The 10,837-nt window shown below is 44.7% G+C and overlaps 2 protein-coding genes across 6 annotated transcripts in view; one reads left to right on the top strand and one right to left on the bottom strand.

Annotated features, from left to right (window-relative positions):
* Positions 1-715: 715 nt before the first annotated feature.
* Positions 716-8,788, top strand: LOC102249630 (high affinity immunoglobulin gamma Fc receptor I-like). The gene is made up of 6 exons (XM_005867416.2): positions 716-823; positions 1,452-1,472; positions 2,448-2,702; positions 6,066-6,311; positions 7,333-7,617; positions 8,369-8,788. The coding sequence occupies exons 1-6, from the start codon at positions 793-795 to the stop codon at positions 8,545-8,547; spliced, it is 1,017 nt and encodes a 338-aa protein (XP_005867478.2). The 5' UTR covers positions 716-792; the 3' UTR covers positions 8,548-8,788.
* The window catches only part of LOC102249328 (histone H2B type 2-F), a 12,736-nt gene continuing 9,973 nt past the window's right edge, over positions 8,075-10,837 (bottom strand). The window contains exons 1-4 of one of the 5 annotated variants that reach the window (XR_001362363.1): positions 10,734-10,831; positions 10,175-10,293; positions 9,339-9,413; positions 8,075-8,412 (exon numbers count right to left, since the gene is read on the bottom strand). The gene's annotated coding sequence lies outside the window, so the exon portion shown is untranslated. Of the gene's footprint in view, positions 8,413-9,338; positions 9,414-10,174; positions 10,294-10,715; positions 10,832-10,837 lie in introns of those variants that run through there. The other 4 variants (XR_001362364.1, XR_001362361.1, XR_001362362.1 and 1 more) reach the window with 4 other exon arrangements.

The following is a 10,837-nucleotide window of genomic DNA, read 5'->3' as shown; positions in this document are numbered from 1 at the left end:
AGCAAATGCTGCCAAAACAAGTGAAACTCACAAGAACATTGTAACTATGGTGACCACCACCTTGTTTACCTCTGGCTATAAAATAAAGGCTCAGCTTGCTGTCTGGGTCTCTCTCTGTGGCCTTAGCCAGGCACAGGAGACACACCTAGACCCAGCTTATTTTCTTTGTCTGTCTTTTCTACATCCTTCACTGCCCCCCCCCTCAGGCTCACCGAACCCTTGGCTGTGCTGGCACCACATAAATGCCAACAGGAGTCCCCAACTTAGGGCACAGTAAAAGGAGAGACTTTATTCAGGCAGGTAAACAGGTTGCAAACCCAGGAGGCAGCAGCCTCTGGTGTAAACTTTAAGTACCTCCCCTTAGAAAACAAGGAGGCCCACTTACATAAAGTGCCCACCCTGGTGGACTTTTGGAGGGATTAGCCAGGCTTAGAACCAGTTTTAAAAATGGGGATTTGTCGTATCCTAGCCCCAAGAAACATAATTAGTAGAAGGAGAATATAATCAGAATAGAATGTCAATAAAACATTAGACCTTCCCTTGGATTCTTAGAGATTCATTAGCCCAAAACCCAGACTTTCTAAGTAGGGAAGATAGGCTAAGAAGTGAGAGAAAGGGGAGAGCGTGCTTCAAGAATTCTGGATGTATTTTCCAGAAAAGGAACATGATGAACATGGTCAGGAGGAGTAATTTCCTTCCTCTTTTCTAATCGTGGCTCCAGATCTCTCAGTAGAGTCTCTTCAGTGTCTTACATGTTACAGTTTTCACTGCTCCCACCACCTTGGGGAGAACATGTGGCTCTTAACAGCTCTGCTCCTTTGGGGTAAGTTGGGCTTAGAGAGGGTAACTAGAAGGGCACAGGCACTGGCTAAGGGAACTTGGGATTTATGTTAAAAATATACTTTTATTGATTTCAGAGAGGAAGGGAGAGGGAGAGAGATAGAAACATCAATGATGAGAGAGAATCATTGACCGGCTGCCCCCACAGGGGATTGAGTCTGCAACCCAGGCAGCCCTTGACCAGAATCGAACCTGCGACTCATCAGTCTGCAGGCCGACATTCTACCCACTGACCCAAACCAGCTAGGGCGGGACTCGAGATTTTTTTTTTTTTACTTTCTTTAGTATCCTAGCTAGAACTCATGAATATGGAGACGGTATGTCTGTGCTTCCACGGTTTACTGGTGTTTATTATATCCAAAGGATGGGAAGAGAGTCTCTGGGGTAACGTTAAGCCTGGCAGCATCATTTCAGAATAAAGCCCCATCAATGACCATCTGTTGACTGTTCAGTACCGTTGGTACCTGATTTTGGGAAAGGAAGTAGAGAGAAACTAAAGAAACCTAAGCTGGCCCCTTAGAGTCTATATTAATTCTGTCTCTCTAATTCTCCCTTTCTTGCCATCTTCCGCTGATGAGCTGATGATATCTCTATTGTTTGGTCTCTTACAGTTCCAGCTTGTGGGCAAACACGTGAGTAATGTCTAACTCAACTTCTCTTCCTCTGGCACATTTCTGCTTCCAAAAGATAGGTTTCATTATCCTAAAGAAGAGAGTATGGAGAGAGGATAGAAAGGAGAAAGATTTATAAATTACATGAAGTCCCCAATATTCAGAGTATGATTTTGATAAAATCCTGGTTTGTAAGGTTTCTCGCTAAGATTTTCTAAGTGAGCCCTGACCTCTGAACTAAGTGCCTAAAAAGCAGGAAAGGGCCAAAATTCCAAACATACAGAAGTAGTTCTGCTGGGTTTTGCAATATCCCCCAAAGTAGTCCCTTTTTTGAGAAAGTGAAGGTGGGTTTTTTTCTTCTCAGAGAGAAGCAAGCAGGCACTAGAGCAGTGGTTCTTACCCTTCTGGCCCTTTAAATACAGTTCCTCATGTTGTGACCCAACCATAACATTATTTTTGTTGCTACTTCTTAACTGTAATGTTGCTACTGTTATGAATCGTAATGCAAATATCTGATATGCAGGATGGTCTTAGGCGACCCCTGTGAAAGGGTCGTTCGACCGCCAAAGGGGTCGCGACCCACAGGTTGAGAACCGCTGCACTAGAGGCTTTGAAGTGGGGCGTCTGAACCTTGATTTCCAATATAGATGCTAATTAAGGCTTGAAATGAACCCTCAGAGACAATATAGCAAATCGGCTCCAATCGAGTTGCACCAGTTTAAAACCCTGTTTTACTGTTTACCAACAGTGATAACTAAATTGGTCATTTAATTCTCAGGAACCCAAATCAGCAACACCCAGATTTAATAACGACAGATCCCTCTGCAGCTAGGTCTGGACATTCTTCATGGCTGGCTTTTGTAGGGTTTCACTTGCCTGTTTTACAATCTAATCTAAATATACATGTTTTCCTTGCGCGAGCCAGAAAACCTCACCAGGTGTTCAGAGCCTTTCTTTTACTCCGCTTGTTTGCGTTTTTGTTCCCCCCACAAGCAGACACTGCAAAGTCCGTGATCACTTTGCAGCCTCCGTGGGTCAGTGTGTTCCCAGGGGAAAGTGTAACCTTATGGTGTGAGGTACCCGACCTGCCTTGGGACAACGGTACACGGTGGCTTCTCAACGGCACAGCCATTGAGACCCTGACTGCCAGCTACATCATCACTGCTGCCAGCGTCAATGATATTGGTGAATACAGGTGCCAGAGAGGCCTCTCAGTGCCAAGTGACCCGGTACACCTGGAAGTCCGCAGAGGTAAGTGTGGCATGGAGCAGGAGCGCTGGAAATTATGTCTTCCTTTGTGTTTTCTCCTTTTGGGTTGTCAGATGTGTGTGTGTGTGTGTGTGTGTGAGTGATTGGGTTGATTTATCTGAATATGAGGTGTGTGTGTGTGTGTGTGTGTGTGTGTGTGATTGGGTTGATTTATCTGAATATGAATCTCTGCTCTATGTGCCTACCAGGTGCAATAAAGTCAAGATAATGAAAAGATCACATTAGAGTTCTTTAACTGTGTCCCCAAAGCACCCCAACCGGGGCAGGTGTGAGTAGGGTATCTAGAGTAAAACTCACCCTACGATTTTATCATTATTCAAAATTATCTAGTTTTCTTGAAAAAATGTTATACCTGCCCATAGCAAATGATACAAATTTGGAGAAATGTACAAGGACGAACAATAAAGTCTCCCTTCCACCCCATACTCCTAGTCCAGCAGTCAACTTCCACAGAAACAAAATTGTTAATAACATAAACTTAAAAGAAAGTGGTTGGTAGAATGCTCTATAGACTATTCTACACCTTACTTTTATTACTTAAAATACTGTGAAGGTCTGTTTATATTAAGAGATCTACCTCATACTTTTAAATGTCTGCCACAAAGCTGTGCTATAATTGATTGAACCATTTTCCCTAAACTTCTAGTGTTTCCATTCTTTGCTTTTACAAGCAATGCTGCAGTAAACATCTTTATACAGATCATCTGGGGCATAATAAGATAGTATCTTGGACATGGAATTACTGAGAGACTTTAATCATTAAATTTTTTTTTTTTTTTTACTGCTTGATGAATAGAAGCAGATAAAACCCTACCTTCCGCTTTAAATCTGTAAGAAGTTTCTACTTGTCAAGAGATGGAGACTGCAATACTCCAGAGGGCAAAATGTTTCATTATTCAGGATAAACCGTTCAAATGGGTTATTTAGTTATTCAAAAGCATTAAGCTAAAACTTCTGTGTGATTGATAATGCAAAAGTGAACCCATGCTGGTGGCAGAATTAGATTTCTGTTGCCTGGACTGCTTTTGGAGGAAATGTGGTTCAGCTAAATGTTGAGAATGTGAGAGGAAAAGCTCACTGTTTCTCAAGTCTCTTCGGACTCTAGGAATCAGCTCCTATCCTGGAGAGGCGAGGGGAGCTGGCAGCTGCTTAAACAAGAGACGTCGAGTAGTCCCAGCAGAAGCAGAAGTGCTTCATAGTTCAGGTGACAAAAAAACGAACTAGGGCTGAGTAGAGGTCATTTTCTTTGCCTCTAGAATCCCGTGTTGGTGACTTATTGAGAATGGTATATCCATTCCCAAAGTGGATTCCAGGAACTGCTGTAGATGGGTCCTGCGTAGCCAGCAGGAACACAGTGCAGGAAGCTGGCAGCTCGGTCTGCGGCTTTCCCCGGAAATGCAGAGTGTATGAGAGGCCCTGTTCAGCAATGGTATTAGACCATGACTATGGGAGCCCAATTAACCCCAAAGAGATTTCCTTGGCAGGTATTTTACATTTTTATATGATATTTTAATGTGAATTTCAATATACAATAAACTTTCAGTGTGTACCTTAGTGAATTTTCCCAAAGTAAACTGCACCCAGATAAGTGTTTTCAGAATCACAGAAACTCCCTCTAGTTCATTTCTAGTTACTACTCCCAAATTGACTTTTAACACCATAGGTTTTCACCTGCTTTTTTTTTTTTTAACTTCATAGAAATGGGTATAGTATGTATTCTTTGTGTGTGGCTTCTCCTTCTCCTTTTTTTTTTGTGTGCATCGTTCCCGGAGGTACTGCAATACCGGGATGATGCGTGGAGTGGACGGAGCAAGCTCCTATACCATCTCCCTATCCCAAAAATACATTTCATATAATGTCCTCAGATAGAGGACGTATCAGGTATTAAACCGATAAGAACAGATACTACACTTGATCGTAGCCAAAAGGCCGAGAAGCAATGTGTCTGGCTTCTTTTACTCACATTGATTGTAAGATTCATAATTGTTGTAAAGTTGCAGTTTGTTCTCAGTATTGTATAATATTCCATATTTATCTATTTTATTCATGGACTTGGGTTGTTTCTAGTGTGGGCCTCTTACAAACACTATTGATGTGGACATTTTTTGTACATTCTTTTGGTGCACATATATACACATATTTGTTGGGATATGCCTAGGAGTGGAATTGCTGGGTCACAGAATATGCAACCTTACTTTACCAAGGTAGTTAGGCCACATCACACTCCCAGTGTGAGAGCTGTGGTTTTTCCTCAAGAGTAGGTGTTTTCTGTATTTTTCACTGGAGCCTTTCTGGTACATGTGCAGTGGTATCACACTATGATTTCAACGTGCATTTCCCTGATGACTAAAGATATTGAGCATTTTCCACATGTTTATTATTTATTTGGATATCTTCTTTTATAAAGTATCTGTCTAGTTTTTTTGCCAATTAAAAAAAAATGGTTGCCTGCCTTTTCCTTATTGACTTGTGGGAGCTCTTTATATATTCTGGCTATGAGCCCTTTTTCAAGTGTAGCAAATATCTTCCACTCTGTGGCCTGCCTTTTTGCTATGTCATCATGTTGTTTCCTTTTGCAATGAGCAAAGGTTTTTAATTTTACTACAGTACAATGCATCAAGTTTTTTGGCTGATGTTCTCTATACCTTATTTAAAAATGTTTGCCACAATTAGTTCACAATGGAAGATTTAATTGCAGTTATATTAGCTCTCAGTCACTTCAATTAAATCTGTGTGTGCTGAGACCAAGAGAATACAGCTGGTTCGTGGACCCAAGTCCTAATTCTGTGGTTTAAAATGAGCGTTCCCATCCTACTGCAAAGTGATAAAAATAGGGAGAAGGTGTTTGTTTTTTAAAAAAATATATATATTTTTATTGAGTTCAGAGAGGAAGGAAGAGGGAGATAGAAACATCAATGATTAGAGATAATCATTGATCGGCTGCCTCCTGCATGCTCTACACCGGGGGTCAAACCTACAACCAGGGCTTGTGCCATGACTGGGAATTAACCGTGACCTGCTGGTTCACAGGTCAACCTCAACCACTGAGCCATGCCGGTCAGGTGGGAGAAGGGTTTTTGAATAGAAATGCCTACCACGTAGGATAAACTGTTTCTGTCCCAACCAACTTCTAAGACCTGAAAAGGGGAGATAGCAGGGGCTGTGTACAGGGCTGCAGGTAAAGATTACTTTTCTTCCCAGCAAAGGTGAAGATATTTGAGGAATAGGAGATAGGCTTCCGATTCAGCAGGGCTGTAGGTTGGAATGTTCAAGGAGAAACAGAAAGCTCTGGCTCCCTGGTACCTCTGCCACTGTGTATGTATATGTTGGGTCCACATTTTCCAGATTGGCTACTGCTCCAGGTCTCTAGCAGAGTCGTCATTGAAGGAAAACCTCTGGCCCTGAGGTGTCATGGATGGAATAATCAGAAGGTGTACAATGTGCTTTTCTACCACAATAACAAGACCTTTCAGTTTTCTTATCGGAATTCTGAATTCACCATCCCGAAAACCAACCTGAGTCACAACGGCATCTATCACTGCACGGGAAACAGGCACTTCACATCAGCAGGAGTATCTGTCACTGTGAAAGGTATTGTATCTGAACAATCACAGATCGATAGTTTTAAGGACCAGTGAAACCATCATCAATCATCCCTGTAATTTGCAGGTGAAGAAACTGAGCTCCAGGGAGGTAAACGGCCTTACCTAGAGGCCACGAGACCACCAGCGGCTGGGTGGGGACCAGAACTGAGGTTTCCTGGGTCCCGGGCCATTGCTCTTTCCAGCAGACCACGGTGCCGCTGTAATAATCCCAGGAGCTAATGTCAAGGCCAGGGCATAGTGAGGAACCATTTCATCAATTTTATTTTAGTTGTAAGGAACAGAGACTCACTCAAGGTAGGCAGGGAGTTATTAGAAAATCACCCATGGAATCTCATAAAAGCTCCGTAAGAAACAGAGGCCAGGAAGACATTGGGACTTAGTTATACTTTCCATCTCTCTCTCAGGGAAAACGGCCTCTCTGGTTCCACTTCTTTCTGAACCTCTGCTAACTAATTAGCTTCCTGTTCCAGTTACCTGTGGCCTTTGTTGTGACTCTTCAATGGCCTTTCATCTCAGTACTCATAACCACTGTCTGAGAAAAAAAAAAAGGGCAAGAAATTATTGTCCTCCGTGGTCGGAAAACCGCGGCTCGCGAGCCACATGCGGCTCTTTGGCCCCTTCAGTGTGGCCACGAAGTTTCAATCGCACTGTACGTGGGCGCCCGCACGTGGTATTTTGTGGAAGAGCCACACTCAAGGGGCCGCAGTTTGCTGACCACTGGTCTAGATTATCATTTGAGACACTGAACTGGCTAGTGTGTGGGTGTGTCCACAATAAGTAACAGTCAGGGAAGCATGAATCATGTAGAGGATTTTCCCCAGGAGGATGTGAGCAAGCTGGTCACTATATCTATGAGGAAACCCTAAAAATGCCTCTCTGCTGGAAGTGGGAAAAATTATGTTTGATGGATGCACTCTCCAGGGACAGGTTCCCAAAGGAGGAGGGGGTGTATCTTCTGCAAAAAGAACCTTGACTCCGAGTCAGGTAACTGTCAACGTTTTCTTTAGAGCTATTTCCAGCCCCCGTGCTGAGAGCATCGTCTTCATCCCCCCTCCTTGAGGGGGATCCAGTCAACCTGAGCTGTGAAACAAGGGTGCTCCCACACAGCCCTCTGGTGCAGCTCTACTACTCCTTCTACGTGGCAAATAAGACCTTGGTGAACAGGACCACGTCTTCTGACTACCAGATACTGACTGCGAACAGAGAAGATGCCGGGTCCTACTGGTGTGAGGCTGCCACAGAAGATGGAAATGTCATCAAGCACAGCCCCGAGTTGGAACTTCAAGTGCTTGGTGAGTGAGAACGATGGGAACTGACTGGCACAAAAGATGCTTCCTTTTCTCCTATGGGACTGAGGTCTGTTTCAGGGGATTCATGGCTCGGACAGGACAAACCTATGAACAGGCCTTTCCACCCTCGATTCAAAACTTCACTATTCTCCTTATAGACATCATTGCGTCCCCTCTCCTTCCCTTCCTGTTTATTTCCTCCTTTCTTTTCTCTCCTATATTTTCTCTTTCTTTCTCTCTCTGCCTCCCTTGTCTCTCCCTCTCTTTCCCTGACAATCCAATCAGCAATATATAGAGTTCCTCCTATCTATCGTCACAGGTTTTGGAGTACAGTTCTTACTTGAAGGAACTCACATGGTAGGTTGGCGGCTGGGGATTTTGTGGATTGCACATAAATTCCCAAATGTCTATATCTGGCTGAGGTGAAGGGATTGTGAGCTCCAGAAGAGAAACTCCTTGGGGGGAAAATGTTTATCTTCAATCCAAATTCATTTCAAGCATTATATAGAAAGAGCAGTTGTCTCTGTCCACTGACAGGGCCCTGGCAGTTCAGGTCCTATGAGGAGCCTGCCCCTTGTCCGTAAGCCATGTAGCCCAGCTAGAGCCACCTCCAGCTCCTTCCTGCCCCTGAAATGATCAGTGTCTCCACTGGGGACAGGCATAGCAGGTCTCAGCCAGCCTTGTCTTCCACATAACTCAGTCAGATCCCTCTGGTTTCTGAATGGCATTTCTTCTTTGTCATTTTCTTTGACAGGCCTCCAGTCACCAACTTCTGTCTGGTTTCATGGTCTGTTCTATCTGTTAATGGGAATAATATTTTTGGTGAACACTGTTTTGTGTGTGATAATACATAAGAAACTGCAAAGGAACAAAACGTGGATTTTAGAAATTCCTTTGGACTCCGATTATGGGAAGAAGGTAACTTATCGTTGAGAAGATAGACATTTAGAAGAAGAGCTGACACAGCGGGAACAAGAAAAGCTACAAGAAAGGACATTCCAGAAGCTCCAGGAGCAGCAGCAGCAGCTCAGTGGGTGCCCATAAATCAAGGCAGTCCCTACCTCTTCCTCTTTGTGTGACCATTGGGGCACAACCTCCAAAAGTTAAAAGACACTAGAACTGTGAGTCCCATGGCACCTGACTAACTCTTAAATAAAGCAAATAAATGAGCTGACTTCAATGATGATAAACTCGGAAATTTTATAATCGGGTGATTTGATGTGAGACTTCCTCTAAAGCAATCTTTAAAAACTAGAAGTCGCCCTAACACTGACTGGCACATGGATGGAGTGTCGGCCTGCCAACTGAAAGGTCCCAGGTTCGATTCCGGTCAAGGGCATGTACCTTGGTTGCGGGCACATCCCCAGTGGGGGGTGTGCAGGAGGCAGCTGATCGATGTTTCTCTCTCATAGATGTTTCTAACTCTCTATCCCTCTCCCTTCCTCTCTGTAAAAAACCAATAAAATATATTTAAAAAAAATAAATAAAAACTAGAAGTCAAGTCTAACCCAATTATCCTATTAAGTATTTTGAGCAATATTCCTGGGGACAGGGTGAAAAGGTAAGTCTTTTGCACATGTACAAGAGATTAAGCCAGAAAGAGACAGAATGAGAGAGAGAGAGACAGAGAGAGGGGATATGAGGGATACAAGCAGGAGTAGAAGACCAAAAAGGAAACATAACTTGCAAATGACTTCTGAGAGACTGTGGAAAGGAGAACTCACATCTCTGTGGGGCTCAGGATGGTTACTTGATACCTTTTCTTCTTTAGCGCACCAGCAGGGAAGGTGTCCATACATCTTACAGGGATATAAGGGCGTAACTCACGAGAAATGGGCGCATTATTTTTGCCTTTTCATTTGAGGCTTTCTCATAACCTCTGTGTCCAGAGATAACCAGGGTCCTTGCTTGTCTGTCCTCTTTCCCTGCGCTATGGAAAAGCAGAATGTAACCGCTGCTTTTCCTAATAAATTAAATGCAGAGCTCCAAGCTTGGCACTGCAAGGAGAAGCTTCAAGTAGGGAGGGCCAGTGACATCATCAAGTCCCAATTCTTACCTCCAGATTTACTTTATCTTCCTGATTTTCTGGGTGAGTACGAACTAGCTTCAAGATACACTGCTCTGACCATGGCCAGTGTGGCTCAGTTGGTCGGAGTGTCATCCTGGGCACCGGACGGTTGCTAGTTAGATTCTCTGTCAGAGCCCACACCTAGCTTGCGGGTTCAATCTCCGGGCGCGAGGCAACCGATCTCACATTGATGTTTCTCTCAAGCCTCTGCCCTCCCTTCCTCTCTCTAAAATTAAGATATGCGGCTCTCTCACTTGGGCTCTATTTTTTGGATACAAGATGTTTTCCTGCTACTCCACAGCACAGCTGAGATAAAACTGAAATACGTGAATACGACTTAACTAAAGCTCAGAAAAACACACACACAAAAGGGTGTAAACAAACCTAGCAACATAATTCTAAATTATTTGGTTGAAAAAAATGTAGCCTATCAGCCAAACAAGGACACATTCCTGCCTTGCCCCTGGTCTGGCTCCACCGGACAAGGCTCACCTCCAACACCCACCACCTGGAAGCACCTTCGAGCAGCTTGGGACGCGAAGTGGATGGAAGAGCAGCTGAGTCCCCTGCTTCCCTCGCCTGTGGACAACGAGAATGTCCTCTCCCCTTCACTTTCAGAAAAATGTATGATAATTATCATCTCCATAGAAGCCCAACGACTCCGACATTTTTATTAAAGGATATGGTCATATATGATAGCTGAAGTCTCATTGATTGCACGGAAGATTTTGACTTGTGGACCAGAGAAACAGAAATGAGAACTGCAGGAAAGAGGCCTGCAGACACTCTGCAGGGACCGTGTGCAGGGACCAGCCCGAGGAACTGGGAAGTGGCGCCGGAAGTGACAGTCACACGGAGGGAGCGCGCGGCATCCTCACGGGGAGGAGAATTCCAGGGAAAGGGCCCTAGGCCTGCTGATGCCGCAGCTTCTAGGGGCGTTGGCGGGGCGCGGGCGGCATCAGCAGGGCGGGCAGAGGAAAGCAAGAAAGGAAAGTGCGTGTCCGAGGCCCCCGGTACCGAAAAGAGCACCCACCGCTGAGCGGGCCCCCACCTCTCGCCGTGGGCGCCGGTGTGAGACGCTGGCTCCGCCGCGGGAGGAAGGAAGCATCGCGGGAAGCCCAAGGCAACGGCTGCAGCCTCCGGGCCGCGGAGCTG

The sequence above is a fragment of the Myotis brandtii genome, unplaced genomic scaffold, assembly GCF_000412655.1.
Source record: "Myotis brandtii unplaced genomic scaffold, ASM41265v1 scaffold250, whole genome shotgun sequence".
Taxonomy (NCBI): Eukaryota; Metazoa; Chordata; class Mammalia; order Chiroptera; family Vespertilionidae; genus Myotis; species Myotis brandtii.
The sequence above is the reverse complement of the archived record's forward strand: the minus strand, read 5'-3'. Positions and strand labels throughout refer to the sequence as shown.

Bases quoted from the DNA above. Each gene is read 5' to 3' on its own strand.
- LOC102249630 (XM_005867416.2), top strand. From the start codon at position 793: ATGTGGCTCTTAACAGCTCTGCTCCTTTGGG. The intron at 824-1,451 runs GTAAGTTGGGCT...GGTCTCTTACAG, and splicing joins AACAGCTCTGCTCCTTTGGG to TTCCAGCTTGTGGGCAAACA. The intron at 2,703-6,065 runs GTAAGTGTGGCA...CACATTTTCCAG, and splicing joins ACACCTGGAAGTCCGCAGAG to ATTGGCTACTGCTCCAGGTC.